At 39.3% G+C, this 23,044-nt stretch overlaps 1 protein-coding gene across 6 annotated transcripts in view; it reads right to left on the reverse strand.

The window, feature by feature from the left end:
- ADK (adenosine kinase) overlaps positions 1-23,044 on the reverse strand; it is a 599,984-nt gene that overhangs the window by 30,153 nt on the left and 546,787 nt on the right. For all 6 annotated transcript variants that reach the window (XM_055275674.2, XM_055275676.2, XM_055275677.2 and 3 more), the window contains one exon: positions 10,345-10,431. In XM_055275674.2, coding sequence (XP_055131649.1) covers positions 10,345-10,431 — 87 coding nt within the window. The remainder of the gene's footprint in view (positions 1-10,344; positions 10,432-23,044) is intronic.

Genomic DNA, 23,044 nt, shown 5'->3' on the forward strand with positions numbered 1-23,044 from the left:
CCTCAAGTGATCAACCTGTCTCAGCCTCCCACAGTTCTGGGATTACAGGCGTGAGCCCCTGTGTGTGGCCTATACTCATCTTCTTTATATGAAGAAATGGGTCAGATATTAGAAAAGCCCAACATGAACAGCATTCAAGTCATCACTAATCTTTTAGTGGCATTAAAAAAAAAAACTGGCCAAATAATTTTGTAGAATTTATGAAAAAATATGGTTGATCAGTGAATCCCAGACTTTGGGATTTCATAGAACATTGAAACTTGCCCAAAAGATTTTAGGGATAAACACAGAGCTGGCAAACTTTAATTCTGCTAGATAAGAACATTTTTTAAAAATCCACTATTACCAACATTATTCATAAAGAAAGAAAATTTAACTCCCTCAAAGTAAGAAGGGCAAGATTTAAAACCGAATACATTTAGTTTTATAGAAATTTACTTTCTTGACATTTATGTAGCCAAAAAACACATGAAGAAATGCTCATCATCACTGGCCATCAGAGAAATGCAAATCAAAACCACAGTGAGATACCATCTCACACCAGTTAGAATGGCCATCATTAAAAAATCAGGAAACAACAGGTGCTGGAGAGGATGTGGAGAAATAGGAACACTTTTACACTGTTGGTGGGACTGTAAACTAGTTCAACCATTGTGGAAGTCAGTGTGGCGATTCCTCAGGGATCTCGAACTAGAAATACCATTTGACCCAGCCATCCCATTACTGGGTATATACCCAAAGGACTATAAATCATGCTGCTATAAAGACACATGCACACGTATGTTTATTGCGGCACTATTCACAATAGCAAAGAGTTGGAACCAACCCAAATGTCCAAAAACAATAGACTGGATTAAGAAAATGTGGCACATATACACCATGGAATACTATGCAGCCATAAAAAATGATGAGTTCGTGTCCTTTGTAGGGACATGGATGAAACTGGAAAACATCATTCTCAGTAAACTATCGCAAGGACAAAAAGCCAAACACCGCATGTTCTCACTCATAGGTGGGAATTGAACAATGAGAACTCATGGACACAGGAAGGGGAACATCACACTCCGGGGACTGTTGTGGGGTGGGGGTAGGGGGGAGGGACAGCATTAGGAGATACACCTAATGCTAAATGACGAGTTAATGGGTGCAGGAAATCAACATGGCACATGGATACATATGTAACAAACCTGCACATTGTGCACATGTACCCTAAAACCCTAAAGTATAATAAAAAAAAAAAAAAAAAAAGAAATTTACTTTCTTGCCCCTGCCTTTTTACATTTTGATAAGGACTGATGAAAACTCTTATGTCATAGACAGGTACCAGTCTACAGACCAGTGTTTATAAAACCACTTTGGCTATTTCTCCTCCTTTAGAGAGGAAGGTAAGATGTTGTAGTAATAAAAGGGAGTATAGCAAAATGGCTAGGGCTAAGAACTTTGAGGCCAAATTTTGAGTTTGAATCTTAGCTTTCAATATGATCTTGGGCAAATTACTTAATCTCTCAACACTCTAAGGCCAGAGGAACTGTCCAGGTAAGCACAGGCCCAGCTGTCAACCCACAGATTTGTGGAGCTAAATAAATGAGCTGTTATTTTAGGTAACTAGGTTTTGAAAGTGGTTAGTTATGCAGTAAAAGCTAACTGATACATGTTAGATGTATCAGACAGATATGACATGTAAAATTGACCAGATTCATGTAATAGCAGCTGAGAGAATTATAGGATTCAAATTACTTCCAATTGGCTTACCAATATTCTAGGTCAGGGAACTGACACACATATATTTTGTTATGTCACAATTCTGTTTAAGAAAATGAACTTCTGAAATTTTACTTATGACATTTCCTGTGGACCTCTGCAACTAAATAAAAATTTCCATATCAACATCATTTTCTTAGAATAAATATTTCTCAGTAATCATCAAATATAAGAAACCTAAGGTTCACATCTGAGCTTTGGAGTCTGATAGCCTGCATGGTTCAGACTGTGTCTTATCCACATTCCCAGAAGATAAAGTCCTTTCAATTCCATTATCTATTTACAATCGCTTCTAGATGGAGGCCATTCAGGATATTAGGTCTTTGAGGGAACATTTGTGTTGATGAGAAATTACAGGCTTCACTCTAAAATCATCCTGCATTTCACATAAACTAAAGTGATTTCTCTCTTTTTTTAAAATCATGGCTGGAGAGGATAATCTTTACATTTTTTTAACTAACGAAGGCTCAAATAATCACAGACAGTGTTTATGAAATTTGGTGCTGGTCTAGCTTCAGCTTGACTGAGACTCTGGATGTATAACACTAGTGTAGCATGTAATAAAGTAACCTATCACTGTGCAAGGGTATAGCTCTCTCTTCCCTTATCTTGCGTGAACTTGAACTACTATCTGTGATGAATGTTTCATATCCTTTTTTTTTTTTTTGTAGAGACAGTGTCTCCCCCTGTTGCCCAGACTGTAGTGCAGTGGCGTGACCTCAGCTCACTGCAGCCTCAACTTTCTGGGCTAAAGCGATCCTCCCACCTCAGCCTCTTGAGTAGTTGGGACTACAGGCACATGCCACCCTGCTTGGCTATTTTTTTTTTTTTTTGTAGAGACTGGGGTCTCACTGTGCTGTCCAGGCTGGTCTTGAAATCCTGGCCTCATGTGATCCTCCTGCCTCTGCCTCCCAAAGTGTTGGGATTACTGTTGGGGTTACAGGTGTGAGCCACCACGCCTGGTCTGTTTCATATTCCTAATGACCAAGCCAATTCCACAGTTCATTTGATGGTTTTAAGAAAAATTTCTGCTCAAGAAATAAAACAGAGAAAATGTCCCACTAGAGCAGAAAGACAAGAAAAAGAGTTGTTGACATCGGGTTGTTTAGCAGTGGGCAGCTGTCATCTTGCTCACCATCAAGTAAATCCTCAGCAGACGTGGGTCATATGAAGGTTTTGGTTTTTGTGTGAAGAAGTCTGAGAAACAATATATTCAACACTTACCAAGTTGTCTTCTAGCCTTCTGAGATGGAGAGCAAAGGAAGGGGGTAGTGTAGAAAAAAAAAATCCCAAGAATTCTGCACCACTTCTATGCACAGCACAATGAAGCAGCAATTAAGAAGAATGGGGGAGGAAGCTATAAATGTTTGGGACCAAAGAAACAAGGTGAGGATAGAAAATATGAAGATAATTAGAGAGTCTTTATGGTTCTCAGAAGTATAGATAGGTGCCACGTGAAGAGGAAGTGCCATCCTTATTCTGAAAACAACTCTTTAAAATTTTTTTTTAAACCAATGTTCTTTTCTAAACATGAATTAGAGAATAAAATTGTTTTCTGTTTGTTTTTGAGACAGGATCTCGCTCTGTCACCCAGCCTGGAGTGCAGGGGTGCAATCACAGCTCACTGCAGCTTCGACTTCCCAGCCTCCACCAATCCTCCCACCTCAGCCTCCTGAGTAGCTGGAACCACAGGCTTATGCCACCATGCCCAGCTAATTTTTTTATTTTTGGTAGAAATAGAGTTTTGCCACGTTGTCCAGGCTGGTCTTGAACTGCTGAGCTCAAGCTATCCACCTGCCTTGGCATCCCAATGTGCTGGGATTACAGGTGTGAGCCACTGCTCCCAGCCTAGAGAGTGAAATTAGTGTTCCTTTTTATTAGATGGGAAATACGAGAATTATTTGCATTGTGATTGCTAAGTGGTTTTCAGAGTCATTTGCATATTATAGGTAGTATTTTTAAGGGTAATACATTTTTTCTGCTGAAGCTGTTGTGACGATTTTTAAAATAAAGAGTATTCTGGCTGGGGGTGGTGGCTCATGTCTGTAATCCCAAATGAATTGTCATTTTAATGAATTGTAATCCAGCACTTTGGGAGTCCTAGGCAGGAGGACTGCTTGAGGCCAAGAGTTTAAGACCAGACTGGGTAACAGAGTGAGACTCTGTCTCTACAAAAAATTTTTTTAAAAACCCTGTAGTCCCAGCTACTCGGGAGACTGAGGTGGGAGGATGGCTTGAGCCCAGGAGTTTGAGGCTGCAGTGAGCTACGATCGTGCTATTGCACTCCAGCCTAGGTGACAGAATGAGACCCCATCTCCCCCTCCAAAAAAAGTATTATGAGGCAGCACAGTTACTTTATTATCATTCCAAATAAAATATTTTGGCCAGGCACAGTGGCTCATGCCTGTAAATCCAGTGCTTTCGGAGGCTGAGGCAGGTGGATCACCTGAGGTCAGGAGTTTGAGACCAGCCTGGCCAACATGGCAAAATTCCATCTCTACTAAAAATACAAAAATTAGCCAGGCGTGGTGGCAGATGCCTGTAATTCTAGCTATTTGGGAGGCTGAGGCAGGAGAATTGCTTGAACCTGGGAGGCAGATGTTGCAGTGAGCCGAGATTGTGTCACTCCACTTCAGCCTGGGCAACAGAGCAAGACTCCATCTCAAAACAAAAACAAAAACAAAACAAAACAAAAACCAACAAAATAAAATCTTCTAATCTATATGTGGCTCTTAACCATACTTAATGAAGGGTTTTTTTTGTTTGTTTTTTTGTTTTTTTTTAAATTCTAAGAATGTTGGTTCTTGGGTGAAGCCTCTAGTCTTTTATCTGAGAGTTGTATATAAGTGCCTACACATAATCTGTCAAAGGTGTACTCATTTTCAGTCTAAAGATGATTTGTAGGTCCCGTCCATAAAACATATGACTAAATCATACTAGATTAACACAGGCTGGTATTGACAGCCCAGTGGGAACATATTGATTAGGTCCTCTTTCATGTTATTTGTTATGATTTTTCTTCTCAGTTTCATTTACTGGGAAGACACAGGGGAAGAGATTTCACTGGGAACAATGACAGTGCCTGTCACAAAATGTTCTCAATGTTTCCATTTGTTACTATGGCAGTGACAAAGAGGGTTCCAAATGAAAAGGCAGACCTGCTGTGACAAAGCACAGCAGGACAACAGGAAGAAATTCTTTCCTGACCTAGGAAATTAGGAAATCATACTTAGAGATTATAGAATTGTCTCCATTTCCAAGAGTACAATCCTAGCACTTGGGCTTTTGAGGAAGAATGTGAAAAGATTAGTTCTATCAGGGCTGGGCCGTGACAAATAAAGAGCAAATATCACAAAGTGCTTAAGACCTCCAAATAGAACAAGGAGCGATGCTTGTAGAGGCTGGAGGGATTTGTTACTGTCACTAAACCCGTGAGATGGAACTATGAATTTAATTTAATTTAATTTATGTACATTTGGGTTACTCATTTTTAAATTATACATGAAAATCCATGATGTAGTCATATATCTTTTTAGCTGGCTAAAGGAACACATGGCACTCTGGTACTGATATAGATAATTAGCACATGGTAGCTGGAGTGATACTTTATCCAAAACTTGAAATTTATGCAAAGAAAATTATTGCCCTTCAGAGAGTTAAATTACCACAAAGTGGACCAAAATATAGATATGCAAAGTCACAAAAGACAGAAATACTCAGGCCAGCAAAACTTGAAAGTTACAGGATGAATATATTAACCATCCAAAGATAGAATGTGTCAATCAGAAAGAAGATATGTTAATTAGGCAATGAAGCAAAGAAAAATAAACTACATAGTAAATGTAAAAGTTGCCACTGCCTGAGATTCATTCCCAAGGTGGAAGGAGTCGACAACTATTATTTTTTTAATTAATTAATTAATTTTTTTGAGACAGGGTCTCACTCTGTCACCCAGGCTGGAGTGCAGTAGCAAGATCTTGACTCACTGCAACCTCTGCCTCCTGGGTTCAAGTGAATCTCCTGCCTCAGCCACCCAAGTTGCTGGGACTTCCCATGCCCGGCTAATTTTTCTATTTTTAGTAGAGATGGGGTTTCACCATGTTGGCCAGGCTGGTCTCAAACTCCTGGCCTCAAGTGATCCACCTGCTTCGGCTTCCCAAAGTGCTGGGATTACAGGCATGATTTCCCACCACACCTGGCTGATTTAGTACTTACATTTAAGTCTTTGATCCATTTTGTTAATTTTTCCATATGGGCAGGGCCTCAGCCTCCCGAGTAGCTGGGACTACAAGTGCATGTTACCATGCCCGGCTAATTTTTTGTATTTTTAGTAGAGACAGAGTTTCACCATGTTGGTCAGGCTGGTCTCAAATTCCTGGCCTCAAGTGATCCGTCTGCCTTGACCTCTCAAAGTGCTAGGATTTCAGGTGTGAGCCACTGTGTCAAGCCAACAGCTGTTATTTCTAATGCCAGTAGAAAGGCTCCTGCTGGTGTGGAGAGGGAGCAGCGGGTTTTAACCAATGGATCTTTTAGTATTTCCACCTAACAAGACCATTTCTGTTGCAAGATAGATGCATCAGGCTGTTAGATGGGTGCTACTGATAGGGACAGGAGGCAGGCAAATTTCTGGGCAGGAGAGGGTAGGTCTCTGGTGAGTGCCCCATCTTAAAGCCAAAAAGCCTAATACCATGGCCCAAAGTGAGAATTTACATCCTTGTTTTCCTGCTCAAATGTTGCCTTTTCCAAAATCACCCATGGCCCACCCCACCCACAATCTTGTGCCCATAAAAACCCCAGGCTCAGTCGACAGAGAAAGGAGAAGAGGATAAACAGCTGGATGTTGGAGACCATGGTTGGACATCAGAGAGAAGCAGCTTGACTTCAGAGGGACAGCTTGATGGCATAGCTTTGGAGAGGAGTCTGGCTGGGGATGACTGGACTCCAAGGGATTATCTTCCTGGTCCATCCCCCTTTCAGCTCTCCTTCCTGTTGAGAGCCACTTTCATTGGCAATAAAATCCCCTGCATTTACCATCTCCAATTCGTTTGTGTGACCTCATTCATCCTGGACACCAGACAAGAACTCGGGTGCCATTAGTGTGGGTGCAAAGGGCTGTCACACTGGTGACAATGGAGGGTCACTCCACTGAGCTATTAACGCTTAAGCTGTCTATGGACAACAAAGCTAAAAGGGCACTGTAACGCTTCTTCTGGGGATCCAGGGGTCATGGACACCTTCCCTTAGATGCTGCCACTGGTCTGGTATAGAGTTCGCTCTTACCAGTGCCCAAAAGTGCTCAGCCCAGCTCCTGCACCTGCTCACGTGTGCTCCCCCTCCTGTGAGCGGTGGAGAAGTGAGTGAGTGAAGTTTGCTCCTGCTGGCACCAAAGTGGCCGGCTAGTTCCAGCGCCCACACACCACAGTTTCTGCCTGAGAAGGGCTTAGGGAAATATCCCGCTTCACTATTAAACAGCTGATTCATATAACTCTCTTATTCAGAGTCCATGCTAACTAAGCAAGTTTATCATTTGGCTTTCTGTATCTCTGTAGTGCAATCGATTCTACTGCTGAGCAAAAAGCTCTTGGTTCAAACTCACCAGGGACTACAGTTCTTGGATTCTCTTCCCTTTCAGTTTTTCTTTCTTTTCCTCAACAATCTTACCTTAGAGTCCTCAGAACCCTGTCAGATTACAAAACATCCCTTTCAATAAATGAAGTCATCTACTCAGATAACAGGAAGATTCTCTGGCAAAACCAGCTTTTGTCAGGAAGGCTGGTCTGTGGTTCTCAGTTTTAATGATGAGATTTACATAAATGTTTAGAGAAGCAGTATTAGTGTTGAGTAAAAGCACTGACTTTGGAGCCAGGCTTTCTAGGTTTGAATCCTGGCTCTGCTACTCTCTAGCCATGAGACTATGGGCACATTATCTCACCTTTCTTTGTCTCTGTTTTTTTCATCAGTAAAGTAGGGGTAAAAATAATCTACCCCCAAGAAGCTTTTGTGAACACTAAATTAGTTAATATATATATATAAAGTGTTTAAGATATTGTTGGTTAGTGGGTACTGTATAAAGGTTATCTATTGCTATTACTTTGTAGCTTGACTCACATTTGACAGAATGTGCTAAAGATGGCAACATGAGTATTCCATTAACAAACTGACATTAGGATGTTCATCTCATTGCATGACCCAGTGTTTTGGGATGTGATTAGCCTGGGAACTGAGTAGGTTTAAAGTGAGAAAAATGGCTATCTAATTGTATCACCAGTAAAGTTCTGCCTAGTTTCTACCTGCCTTCCACTTTTCTCTATTCTGATTTCAACAATGTGTAGTGAAATCCAGTGTTTGGAGCTTTGAAATGCTAGAAATGAATAAAATGAGGAAGCTGCCCATGATTTAAAAAGTGTTTGGCAACTATAGTCTGTAGGCCAACTCTGGCCTATGGTATGTTTTTGTATAGCTGGAGAGTTAGGAAAGGTTTTTACATATTAAAAGTGCTGTAAAAAAACAAAACACAAGCAAGCAAACAAAACAAGAAGATATGCAATACAGCCTGTATATGACTTGCAAAGCCTAAAACAGTCACTATTTGGCCTTTAAAAAAAAAAAAGATTGTGGATCTCTGTTCTATACTCTTTTTCTTTTTTGCCTACCAAACTATACCCCAACAATAAATATAATGAAGTAAGATAAAAAGAGGCTGAAAAATCCTCTAACAAAAAATCCCAATTGCTTTGATGAAGTAGTTTATTTATTGCTGTAACCACAATACAAATGGTAGCTAGCTGTTCCTACCTCAGTATCCTAAGAATGGCCTCTCTCTCCCTCAAAAAGTCTATATGTTCTCACCTAGTATCGGTAGCATTACAGATAGTTAGGTGTCTGTAACAGAATCTGTTGTTGCAGGGCCAGGAAGCCTAGTAACCCAAGGCCAGAGGTAGTGGCTATTTAGGTCACCATCAAATCTATGATGGCCTCATTATGTGTCCTACTGAATGTCAAAGAAATAGAATACTTCATGTTTTAAAGATTTTAAAGTACTTAAGTAATGTACATACAGTGTATAAGTTTAAAAGTTTCTAGACTAAGATTCCTGGTTTGACCAATTTCTAACCAAGAAATCACTAGAGTTTTCTTAATGTATTACAGAATATGGCTAAATTCAGAATAAAATATTTTTAGCCTACATACATCTATAGCTCTAAAGAGTAAAAAATAGGAAAATTGGCTGCTAAGTACTCTAATATTATCACTAATGAAGACTTTCCAAGCAAGGAAATAAAAAACACAATCATAACAGTGAAGTAGAATGTTGTCTGTAGTACAGACTCTTTCCAAAGAATACAGGGCATGGGGCATCCTAATGGTTATAGTTCATTTAAGACTGGGCAGGACCAGCCTGTCCAATATGGTGAAACCCCATCTCCACTAAAAGTACAAAAATTAGCCAGGTGTGGAGGCACGCACCTGTGGTCCCAGCTGCTCGGGAGGCTGAGGCAGGAGAATCATTTGAACCCGGGAGGCAGAGGTTGCAGTGAGCTGAGATTGCACCACTGCACACCAGCCTGGGAGAAAGAGTGAGACTCCATCTCAAAAAAAAAAAAAAAGAAAAGAAAAAAGAAAAGACTGGGCATGAATAGTTTTAGAGAAAGAAAAATAAAAATTTATGTTGGTAAAAGACCATTAAAATAAAATATTAAGTTAAAACCATCACATAAACTTAAGTAAGTTTCCCATGATTCAAATTATCCTCCAGAGAAAAAGGGACAATGGTCAGCTCCACTTGCTTGCTTTTTTTTTTTTTTTTTTTAAATTAACCTAGTCTGGCTTGATGTTAAGAGAAAGAAACAGAGACCGGGAAACACCCCTTTGGGGTATCTTTGAGGAAGTGAAAGCTTTCTAGAGACTATAAACTAGCTTAATTAACTACACTTAACTAGAAGGAATTTAGATTTATCAAAAGAATTTTTGAATCAGATTTTAGATCAATCTAAGTCAACAAGCCAAAAATCTTCTGTTGTCTTGATTTTATTTTTGAGTATTCATTACCAAAATCATTAGTTCATATAAAATTTGCCAGTTCTTATTGAGCCAAAAATAGGCAAAAATTTAACCCTTCTTAGTATAACAAACAACCACTAGTGTGTTTGAAACAGATGTTTTAACCAAAGGATATCATCCAAAGACATCATCCTTAGTTATTAGCATACTGTTTAATATTCATCACAACTTGTTTTAAAGAACCAAAATGTGTTAACATTTAAGCCTGAAGGGCTATGAATATACTATATACTGTACTTGATGCAGTTTGTTTATGCAATTTTCTGACAGATACAATTAATCTTGTGAAAATGACTGGGGTATAGCATAGTAGCAAATTACCTTTTCCAAACACAAATTTTTCCTGTGGTAAAATCCTCTTATAATACTGACAATGATAGAAGTATATGGAAAGAACTTCAGAAGTTAATTATTTAAAAGAAGAAATTAAAAGTTATTAAATGAATAAATCTTGGTTATATGGTAGAAACAAGGGTTAAAATGTTTTACTTGTAAGTAAGAATGAAATAAATTAGTCTGTACCTCCAACAAATGCATCTCCAGCTCCATTGGTGTCAATAATTTCTTTCTGGTCTTGATCCAAGACAGCAAAAGCAGTGACTTCACTTTCTGCAATTAGAGCAAAAGAAAGGCAGAATGACTTCTCTTTGTTAACACTCAATACAAGCTCACCCAGTAACATCTGAAGCTCCTTCAGCACTCATCATTCAAAGAGAGACAGGATATAAGCTCCATATTCTGTACAGGGGCACTTGGGAACTAAGGTGCAAAATCATTTGCAAGTAATACTTTTTTGGTAACTTTCAGCATACAGATGCTGCTGTATACGTCTTATGAGAGTTATATCTAGGTAGTTCACATTTTTTTTTGGAATGACTACAAATGGTAGCAGTACCTTTCTGGACAGTGCAAATGAACAGAAGCCATAAACTAAAGGAAGTGTTGGTATGGATTGGATCATGGGTTTCTAATAAAGCTTGAAGCCTGACTATATTCCTGGCAGTGAAATGTTGGATACAGTTAAAGAGTTGTAAATTTAAAAAAATATAAATAATGAATATTGGGTGTTTCTTTATAGAAAATCACAATGGCACAATAAAAACATTACTATTATTCTGTTAAAATATTTCTTCCCAATGTCAAGAATTCTTTATTTTAGTTGGTTTATTAAAAATAACCTAATCTGGTTATATTTTGCAAAGAAGTCACTATCTGTCAACTGGCAAAAGGGAAAGCTACTACTGAATGCATGGGCAGAACAAAAAGGACAGTGCAACGGGATCTTGCCCTAGCGTAGTCTGGACCAGGGCTTACTTGTTTTGACTACAGAGTAACCTAATTTAATACTTTAAATGTGGCACATGACAGTGGAATGGACTTATCTGTGATGAAATCTGGCTTACAAGATACATCTGCAAACAATTGGACAGTGCTTCTTATCGGGAGCTGGAACTTCTGAAATCATAAATTTGCATCCCTGTGGGGACAGAGTGGCTAAAGACTCATAAACTTCAGTCTCGTTTAAGATCAAGAGGGAGGCAAAAGGAGATCTTGAGAAACTTAAGAAAGCTATTAATAAAGAGCATGGAGAATCTTCAAAAGCATATTCTGTCTAGCTTTTGCTACTTGCTCTTAACGGATACTTTCAACAAGAGACATAAATATGTTAATGAAAAGACTCTCCTGGAACGATTGATATTCAAGAAGAGGACTCATTTACTTAGTCAATCTTTTTAAAAATCTTTTTTTTTTTAGGTCTTGCTCTGTCATCCAGGCTGGAGTGCAGTTGTGTAATTATAACACACTCCAGCCTTAACCTCTTGGGCTCGAGGGATTCTCCTGTCGGCCTCCTGTGTAGTTGGGACCACAGACATGCAGCACCACAGCTGGTCAATTTTTTGCTTTTTTTTGGGGGGGGTGGGTGGGTAGAGACAGGGTCTCACTTTGTTGCCCAGGCTGGTTTCAAACTCCTGTGCTCAAGCAATCCTCCTGCCTTGGTCTCCCAAAGAGCTAGGATTACAGGCATGAGCCACTGTATCTGGCTTAAACTTTTTTTTTTGAGACGGAGTTTCATTCTATTGCCCAGGCTAGAGTGCAGTGGCGTGATCTCAGCTCACTGCAACCTCCGCCTCCTGGTTCAAGCGATTCTCCTGCCTCAGCCTCCCAAGCAGCTGGGATTATAGTTGTGCTCCACCACGCCCAGCTAATTTTTGTATTTTTAGTAGAGACAGGTTTTGCCATGTTGGCCAGGCTGGTCTTGAACTCCTGACCTCAAGTGATCTGACTGCCTCAGCCTCCCAAAGTGCTGGGATTAGGCGTGAGCCACCATGCCTGGCCAAACTCTTTAAGTAAGTGAACTTTCCACATTTTGTAACATGAGGGCCTACGTGGCAGTTGACAAGATTTTGATTAATTGAAAGTTATGGCACAAATATCCAGAATTACATTTTCTAGAGAGTATATATAGTACAAACTACTATACAGGCCAAAAAAAAAAGTAAGCAGACTTTATTAGAAATACTTGGGAAAGGTCTGCAGTCTGATTTAGGAAAAGGTCTGTACCATAAATACTTATAAAGAAATCCGGTTTTACTACTTCCAAGTACAAGCTATACTATACAGGGAAATAACAACTATAAACTAAAACCAAACAGGTACTAAATAAGTAAAATGAGCTCAAGTTAATGAAACCATTACTATTTATAATACATTTACATTATGTAATAATCTAACATGTCTATAAAACATTTTAGGTAATATAAGAATTAATCACTAGATTTATAGATTGGAAAATAATTATATATAAATGGTAAGTAAACCAAAATTACATAGAATTCCTTGAGCTCCTCGTTTGAAAACAATTATTTATTTTTGACTGCATATTTATTTATGAACAGAACCTAATCGACAACAGAAGAGATTATTTTGAATTTTATTTTTAAGAATCATGACTTCTGGTCAGGCATGGTGGCTCACACCTGTAATCCTAGCACTTTGGGAGGTGGAGGTGGGCAGACCACGAGGTCAGGAGTTCAGCCAGCCTGGGCAACATGGTAAAATCCCGGCTCCACTAAAAATACAAAAAAAAAATTTGCCGGTTGTGGTGGTGCCTGCCTGAAATCCCAGCTACTCTGGAGGCTGAGGCAGGAGAATTGCTTAAACCCAGGAAGTGGAGTTGCAGTGAGCCAAGATCGCACCACTACACTCCAGCCTGGGCGACAGAGTGAGACTCCCTTTTGGAGAAAAAAAAAAAAAAAAAAAAAGAATCATGACTTATTGATCTAAATTGCTGAAAATTCTACATAAATGCAGCTTTATAATGCTTTTTTGTGGATTATATATATATATATATACATCATTAAGATACTTTATCCTTAGTTGTCATATGAAGTTCAATTTCCTGAAATACAAAGTAGAATTATTTTCTACCTTTTTATACTTATCAGTACAAATAAATAAATAAGAATATCATATATGCAAAAGATGTGTCATTAACTCAGTTTTCATTATTTTCTATTATCTAAAGAACCACAAGAACTCCTTTCAAAATGATGACTCTGAAAAATCTTCAATAATACTTATGTTTTATTACATTTTTAGTATGCTCTCATTTTCAAATGACTTAAGCTGGTTTACAGATCTATATAAAAAGTCACGGCCGGGCACAGTGGCTCACGCCTGTAATCCCAGCACTTTGGGAGGTTGAGGTGGGTGGATCACTTGAGGTCAGGAGTTTGAGACCAGCCTCGCCAACATGGTAAAACTCTGTCTCTATTAAAAATACAAAAATTAGCTGGGCGTGGTGGCATGTGCCTGTAATCCTAGCTACCTGGGAGGCTGAGGCACGAGAATCGCTTGAATCTGGGAAGCGGAGGTTGCAGTGAGCAGAGATCATGTCACTGCACTCCAGCCTGGGCAACAGTGAGACTCAGTCTCAAAAAAAAAAAAAAAAAAGTCACAAAACTAACAGTTTTTACTGGCATGACCTATTTCATAGCTATTCTAGGAAATTTATTATATGAACACATGAAGTACATTCACTAAATCTGAATATACACTTACAGGTAAGGACGTTATTTAACCAATGAAGCCTAAGACACTCACATGACTCTCACTGGGACCTAGTTTTCTTAGACATGAAATGGGCCTGGAGTAGCTGTGGGAACAATTAGTAAAAACTAGCTTTCTGCACTAATTGTAGAAAAATGACCCAGTTAGTTTTGATCAATTACTTCTACCTAAGAGCTTAAGATTATTCATAGCATTTATTTCTCAATTCTTCACAAACTTTTTCTACAGTGAGAAGGAAAAGGGTTGGGAATAATTATTATTCCTACTTTCTGGATTTCTAAAAAACCACTAAATCATAAGCTTCCCCAAGCAGACAGGAAACAAACACTAACAATTCAGTTGATAACAGATTTGTTTTGTGTCATTTATTAGATAAGACTGCAGAGTGCCTTCATTCAAAACAATAAAATTTAGCTTACCTAGAATACAAAATAATCAATTTTAGGCATTCTCTAGACACTTCATACAAATAATTTACTCTTCACTTAAATATGAGACAAGCTTCACTACCTAATCACTTACGAGGCCAATCTAGTTAGAATAAAAACATCTTCATGCATCAATAATGAAAGTCAATTATAGTAGAGATGGTGAAGTTTCTACAACTGCCACAATATCTAATTGAACAATAATAAAAATCCAGTCACTCAATGACAAACAATTAAATGTTTCTGCAGTTTTACCTCCACTAAATTAACTATATATTTTAGCACTAGATACACACAATCTCACGATATCCTTAGAAAATTTTGTTCAAAGTATTTTTAAAATGCCACATTGTTATTGTTTTGTTGATGTCCTAAACTGTTGAGAAGATACAACTGAAGGTGATCCAGCAGGTTGAAAGGCAGGTAGGCAGGTGTTTTTCTTTCTTTCTTTTCTCTCTCTTCTTTTTCCTTCCTTTCTTCATTCTCCTTCTGTCTCTCTCTCTCTGTCTCTCTCTCTCTCTCTCTCTTTCAAGAGCTAAGGTCTCGCTCTGCCTCCCAGGCTGGAGTGCAGTGGTGTGATCATGGTTCACTGTAGCCTCAAACTCCTGGGCTAAAAGGATCCTCCTGCCTCAGCCTCCTAAGCAGCTATGACTACAGGTGCAAGCCAACATACCTGGCTAATTTTTAAATTTTTTTGTGGAGACGGGGTCTTGCTTTGTTCTCCAGGCTGGTCTTGAGCCCTTGGCTTCAAGTGATCCTCCTGCCTCAGCCTCCTAAACACCAGGCATGAGTCACCACACTTGGCCTGGTGTTTTTCAACCTCAAGGTAAAATGCAGTCACTACCCCTGCCACTGCCTCTGACCCAGCATCAATAGGCATGGAAGAAACAGAAAAGTGATGGTAAAAACTTCTCCAGAAAGTGAAAAGTATGACTATGTAAAAACCAGAACCCTTCACATTCTTGTAAGAGGCTCCTGTATCTTAGCCATTGCTTATAATAAGGTAATCTCCATAGTATTAAAATGTTTTTGATTGTTTCTTTTAAAAAACTATTTAGAAATAATTTTACATTAACAGAAAAGTTCCCAGAAAAATACAACTTCTATGCAACATTTATCCAGATTTACCATTTTTTTAACATTTTGCCACATTTAGTTGATCATTCCTCCCATATATATAACATTATTTATTCTTTCAAACTTTTTTAGCATTTGTGGTATATATTATGCCTTTTACCCCTTAATACTTACTTTGGTGTGTATTTCCTAAGAGTGATGATATTCTGTTAGCCAGGTTATAGTTGATAAACACAGAAAACAACATTTTAATCTAATCTATAGTCCACAGTCCAATTTTCTTAATTGTCCTAATGCATTTTATAGCAATATTTTTCATCTGGTACAGAATTCAGTCCAGAATCACATATTACTTTTTTTTTTTTTTGAGATGGAGTTTTGCTGTGTTGCCCAGGCTGGAGTGCAGTGGCATGATCCTGGCTCACTGCAACTTTCACCTCCCAGGTTCAAGCGATATCCTTCCTCAGCCTCCTGAGTAGCTGGGACTACAGGTACGTACCACCATGCCTGGCTAATTTTTGTATTTTAGTAGAAACGGGGTTTCGCTATGTTGGCTGGGCTGGTCTTGAACTTCTGACCCCAAGTGATCTGCCCACCTTGGTCTCCCAAAGTGCTGGGATTACAGGCGTGAGGCAACACACCTGGCCACATATTACTTTTAGTTGTGCTTGCTTTTAATTTAACTTTTTGAGTAGGTAATGCATTTGTATGATTCAAAAATATAAAACATATGAAAAGCTATGTTATAAAATTTCCCTCTCCTCATCTCTACCCTTCAGCTGGTTTCTGCTCCTTCTACTTCCCAATCTGGTTATCACTGTTATTGCTTTCTTATATACCCTTCTAGAATTTTTCTATGCATATACAATAAACTACATTCTTATTTTTTTCCTCCCCTCACCCACACAAAGAAAGGTATCATACTATCTAGGCTACTCTGGATCATATTTTAAAATCTTGGTATCTTTCTATATTGGTAAACAGAGAATGTCCTCATTATTTTTTATTGCTGCATAATAGTCCATTACATGGATACAGTATAATTTATTTAACCAATCCTTTACTGATGGACTTTTAGGGTATTTTCAATCTTCTATTATTATAAACAACGTCACAAAGCATTAATTCTTTTAAACAGACCTTAAATTTAATTATTTTGCTTCATAGGTCAATAATATCATTCCAGCTTTATAGAGAGAACCGATAGAAGGAAACAAAATTGTTATACTAACAGCATGAAATATGCCTATATCAAGGAATAGGGAAAAAATGAGAATCCAGAAATGCTTTTCTTTTCACTAGGACACACATATCAGGATGTGAGCAAAGACACCCTGCTCAGACTGCCCTAATAAACAGGGCAATAAAACAGATGATGAACTCTGCTAATAATAGAGATTTATAGAACAATCCTAATTAACAAGGACTTTTGAGGCATAAAGAGCTCTGAGTTAATTTAATTTTCTAGTTAACTAAAGAAAAAGCAGTCTTTTTATTTGGAAATCTTTCTAAATGTATTAATATAATAATATGCCATGACATCCCTGCTTTAATTAGTTTAGTTTATTGAACTGAATAAAATTTTTCTTTGATAATAGAGAATCCTACAGCACATCTTAATGTCATTATTCTGAACACAAATTCTTACTGTAGTTCCAAAGGTGTAAGTGCTTCCACAAAAAGTTGCAAAAACTAAATGTTCATGGGAAGTACACTGGATTAGGAGCAAAAAAGCCATAGTTTTAGTCTAATTTGGGCTTAGCTATTTTATTTAATAAATATTTATTAAGATTCTACCATGTGTCAGGTAGTTTATTAGGGACTGGGAATACAGATGTGAATAGGATAAAAACTGCTTTTATGAGGCCAGCATTCTAGTGGGGATAGACAATACACTAGTAACAAATATAAAACAAGCTAATTTGATATATATATTTCGATATATATAAAATATATATTTCGATATGTATAAAATATATATATTTCGATATATATATAAAATATATATATAATACATATATTTTGATATATAATCTTGCTCTGTTGCACAGGCTGGGGTACAGTGGTACAGTCTTGGCTCACTTCAACCTCCACCTCCTGGGTACAAGCTATTTTTGTGCCTCAGTTACTCTTAGCTGGGATTACAGGCATGCACCACTATGCCCAGCTAACTTTTTGTACTTTTAGTAGAGATAGGGTTTCATCATGTTGGCCAGGCTTGCCTTGAAATTGTGATCTCATGTGATCCATGATCCACCCGCCTTGGCCTCCCAAAGTGCTGGGATTACAGGCATGCACTACCATGCCCGGCCTAATTTGAGATATTAATAGGTGCCATACAGAAAATAAAACAGGATGATATGATGAAGTGTGACAAGGGAGGGGAGTTAATTTACATAGGTATTACTTCCTCAATGAGGAGGTGATATTTGAGTTGAGATTTCAAGGGTAAGAAGGCACAAGCCATGTGAAGTTCCAGGGGTAGAACATTCAAGTGCAGAGGCCCCAGACTAGCAACAAGCTTGGCAAACTAAGACTGCTGAAGCTAAAGAAGGCCACTGTACCTGGAGTATGCTGAATGTGGCAGTTTTGCAGGATTTCATTCTATGTAAAATGGGAAACTGTTGGAAGGTTTTAAATAAGGGAGTGATGCAATCTCATCTTTGATATGAAAATATTGCTGGGCACAGTGGCTCATGTCTGTAATCCCAGCACTTTGGGAGGCTGAGGGGGGAGGACTGGCTGAGCCCAGGAGTTTGAGACCAGACTGGGAGACATGGCGAAACTTCATCTCTATTCAAAGTGGAAAAATCAGCTGGATGTGGTGGTGCACATCTATATTCCAAGCTACTCAGTAGGCTGAGGTGGGAGGATTGCTTGAGCCCAGGTGGTCGAGGCTGTAGTGAGCTATGATTGTGCCACTGCTCTCCAGCCTGCGTGACAGAGCAACACCCTGTCTCAAAAGAAAATTATTTTTGGCAGCCTGACAGAGAATGGACAATGGACTGGAATGGCAGGGGTTGGGGGTGGGGTCAATAATGCTACTTACCAAGAATCCTTGGGCAAGCCACAGTGTAATTTAAACTCAGTGTTATTACCTAAAAAATGAAGATAATATCTGTTCTACCTATTTTCTGTGACTATTATATGGATTAAGTATTAACAGTGTTATAAAAACACCCTGACAATATAAAGTCCTATATAATATTATAAGGTATTTTTAGGAGCTTATTTTATTCAATCAGGTAATAAGTATTTGTTGAACAATAGCTATGAGCTCATTAGATCTCAAAGAACAATAGTTATGATACTCTGTTAGATCCTCTGGCGGAGATACAGGAAAAATATTAAGACATGATCTATCTTCTCAAGGAGCTTAGAATCTAGATGGAAAGAGAAACCTAGCATATATCAAAGAATTTGTGAAATATCCCACAATGTAATATCTATTATAACTGCAACAGGAGTTCAAAAAAGGGAAGGAACAATATGAGTTTAACTGGAGATGCTTTCACGGAGAAGACTGAACTTAAACTAGGTCTTAAAGATGTGGATAATGAAGAAGAGAGGAAAAGAAAGGTGTGTATGTCCCAAGAGGAATAGAGACAGAAGAAAGTTTATATATCAAGTAAGGCAAGAAATAAATCAAAATGGGTGGGATCTAGCCATTTCTAGGGAGACTTTGAAAGCCAGGCAAAAGTTTGGATTTGATACATCAGGTAATGGAATGCAATGGTAGTTATCTGAGTGAAAAAGCACTGCATCAAATGCTTTGTATACTTTATCTCATCTAATTCTCACATGAGTAAGGTATCACTAACCTTATTTTATAAATGATGACATTGAGGCTCACAGAGTTTGTCAACTGCCTAGAGTCCCATGGCAAAGGCAGGAATTTGGGACAAATGAATTTAAGAGAAGTAGTAAAATATGATCCCAAAGTTGTCATTCAAGTAATTTTGCTACTATTTTTCTGAAAAAAAGGTGATCATGGAATAAATAGATTTTGATTCACTGTTATACAGCAGTTAACTGACATTTAAATTCCCTTAAGCCTGGTACTGATAACCAAATTTGACTAAATTAAGTTGATATATTCTCCATAGAGAGTAGAGGGAGTATAACTGTGGTTAAGTGTATGAGTCAGACTGCTTGGGTTCACATTACAGATTTGCCATTTACAATCTGGTAATCAAATTAAATTTTCCTTTTTTTTTTCTTTGAGACGGAGTCTCACTCTGTCACCCAGGCTGGAGTGCAGTGGCACAATCTCAGCTCACTGCAACCTCCACCTCCCAAGTTCAAGCGATTCTTCTGCCTCAGCCTCCTGAGTAGCTGGGACTGCAGGTGTGCGCCACCACGGCCAGCTAATTTTTGTATTTTTAGTAGGGATGGGGTTTCACCATATTGGCCAGGCTGGTCTCGAACTCCTGACCTCATGATCCACCCGCCTCGGCCTCCCAAAGTGCTGGGATTACAGGCATGAGCCACTGCGCCCGGCCTCTTTTTTTTCGAGACAGGGTCTCACTTTGTCACCCTGGCTGGAGTGCAGTGGTGCAATCTTGGCTCAGTGCAGCCTCAACTTCCCTGGCTCAAGTGATCCTCCTGTCTCAGACTCCCAGGTAGCTGGGATTACAGGTGCATGCCACCATGTATTTTTTGTAGAGAGGAGTTTTCGCCATGTTGCCCAGGCTGGTCTCAAACTCTTAGGCTCAAGTAATCCTCCCAACTCGGCCTCCCAAAGTGTTGGGATTACAGGCATGAGCCACTGTGCCAGGCCAATTTTCTCATATTTAAAATAGGAGGCTAGACACGGTGGCTCATGTCTGTAATCCCAGCATTTTGGGAGGCCGAGATGGGCAGATCGTTTCAGCTAATAAGTTTGAGACCAGCATGGGTAGCATGGCGAAACCCCATCTCTACAAAAAATACAAAAAAACTAGCCAGGTGTGGTGGTGCATTTCTGTAGCTCCAGCTACTGGGGAGGCTGAGGTGGGAGGATGGTTTGAGTCCAGGAGGCGGAAATTGCAGTGAGCAGAGATCGTGCTGCTGCACTCCAGCCTGGGTGATGTTGTCTCAGAAAGAAAGAAAAAAGGAACAATAATAGCATTTGTAGGTACTTAGAGGATTTTTGTGAGGAGTAAATTAGTTAATACATATAAAGCACTTAGACTAAAAGTTGGCACATAATAAGCATTCTTTTTTATGATTAAATGGACAAGGATATTATTAATCTTGAAATGAAACTTGTGATGGTTAATACTGAGTGTCAACTTGATTGGATCGAAGGATGCAAAGTATTGATCCTGGGTGTGTCTGTGAGGGTGTTGCCAAAGTCAGTGGGCTGCGGAAGGCAGACCCACCCTTAATCTTGGTGGGCACCATCTAATCAGCTGCCAGAGAATATAAAGCAGGCAGAAAAACATGAGAAGGCCAGACTGGCTTACCCTCCCAGCCTACATCTTTCTCCTGTGCTGGATGCTTCCTGCCCTGGAACGTCGGACTCCAAGTTCTTCAGCTTTGAGACTCAGACTGTCTTCCTTGCTCCTAGCTTGCAGATGGTCTATTGTGGGACCTTGTGATTGTGTGAGTTAATACTACTTAATAAACTCCTATTTATATAGATATATATCTATCCTATTAGTTCTATCCCTCTAGAGAATCCTGACTAATGCAAGACCTTTGAGTATAGGAGATTCAGGTCTCACTTAAAATTGCTGCTTCTGAAGGCATGGTTCTGACCTTGCAGACTACCTGCCTCTACATCATCGTTTGTAGTAAAAATCTCTTAGTTTGTTCATGTTTGCATCTGATTTTCAACAAATGTTTCAAGTTAATTCCAGTTAAGGTCTTCAGTTCTGAATGTAAACATATAAGAGAATGAGTGTTGACTTTGAATACAAAAATAGTTTTCCATGGAAAAATGACCAAGAAAACAATGTTAGATGGAATTACTGCTCTAAAACCTTATTTCCCCTTTGTTTAGTGTGTGTGACTGCATTTAAGAAATTTTTTAGAGACAGGATCTGTGTCACCCAGGCTGGGGTGCAGTGGTGCCATCACAGCTCACTGCAGCCTTGAGCTCTGGGCTGAAGTGATCTTCCTGCCTCAGCCTCCCAAGTAGCTGGGACCACAGGCATGCGCCACCATGCCCAGCTAATTTATTTTTATTTTTTTTATAGAGATGGGCCTCCCTATATTGCCTAGTCTGGTTTCAAACTTCTAGGCTCAAGTGATCCTCCCACATCGGCTTCCTGAAGTACTGGGATTACAAGTGTGGGCCACTGCACCTGACTATATATATATACATATATATGTATGTGTGTGTGTATATATGTGTGTGTGTGTGTGTGTGTGTGTGTGTGTGTGTGTATAATGAATTAACAAGGTTTCTGTTATTTTTAATAGGTTCACTAAATGAAGCATATCACTTTAATCTTACTATAAAGCTGTTCATTTCAACCTGGTCTCTACTTCTTTAAATGTTATATGCTGCACTCTCTTATCTGAAGACCTGGTTTCCAGCCAGGCATGGTGGTTCATGCCTGTAATCCCAGAGCCTTGGGAGGCTGAGACAGGAGAATCACTTGAGCCCAGGAGTTTGAGACCAGCCTGCACAACAGGCTGTCTCTATAAAAAAAATTTAAAAGTCAGCCGGGCATGGGGGTGCGTGCCTGTAGTCCCAGTTACTTGGGAGGCTAACTAAGGTGGGTGGATTGCTTGAGCCCAGGAGGCTGGGGCTGTAGTAAGCCATGATAGCACCACTGCACTCCAGCCTGGGTGACAGAGGGAGATCCTATATCAGAAACAAACAGACAAACAAAAAACTGGTTTCCTCTGCTGTTTCAGCTCATAGCTCACTGACCATCTACGGACTGTCTACCTTTGGTTAGGTTCCTAAGCCTGATTCACTCAGCTGAGCACAGGAAAGGAGATAGGGCTCAGGGCACAAAACTTGGCTGCCTAGGTAAGAGGAGCTATAGAAAAGGCAATATTTTTTTCTGATGATCGCTAGCATCCAGAACTATGCCTGGTATATTATAGGGGCTCAATAAACATATGATGAATAAATGGAGTAATTTTTCATGAATACAAATCTGATGTTATTCCCCTGTTAAAAACTCTTCAACGGATCTCTATTGAATAAACTGTTAACTCTAGGATATGAATCCAGCCTATTGTTCAAACTTTATCTTTCCCTGACCAAAAGAGTAACTTTAGTCAGTTACTCTTTGGTCATACTCATGATGTCCCAAATGTGCCATGATCTTTTTTTTTTTTTTTGTTTGTTTGTTTGTTTTTTTTTTTGTTGTTTTTTTTTTTTGAGACGGAGTCTCGCTCTGTCTCCCAGGCTGGAGTGCAGTGGCGCAATCTCGGCTCACTGCAAGCTCCGCCTCCCGGGTTCACGCCATTCTCCTGTCTCAGCCTCTCTGAGTAGCTGGGACTACAGGCGCCCGCCACCGCGCCCGGCTAATTTTTTGTATTTTTAGTAGAGACGGGGTTTCACCGTGGTCTCGATCTCCTGACCTCGTGATCCGCCCGCCTCGGCCTCCCAAAGTGCTGGGCCATGATCTTTTATTCTTGTGTATGTGTCAAGTCTACATTTCAAATTGTTTTTCACTCTTAGTTCCAAATAAGGCATGTCT

The sequence above is a fragment of the Symphalangus syndactylus genome, chromosome 4, assembly GCF_028878055.3.
Source record: "Symphalangus syndactylus isolate Jambi chromosome 4, NHGRI_mSymSyn1-v2.1_pri, whole genome shotgun sequence".
Taxonomy (NCBI): domain Eukaryota; kingdom Metazoa; phylum Chordata; class Mammalia; order Primates; family Hylobatidae; genus Symphalangus; species Symphalangus syndactylus.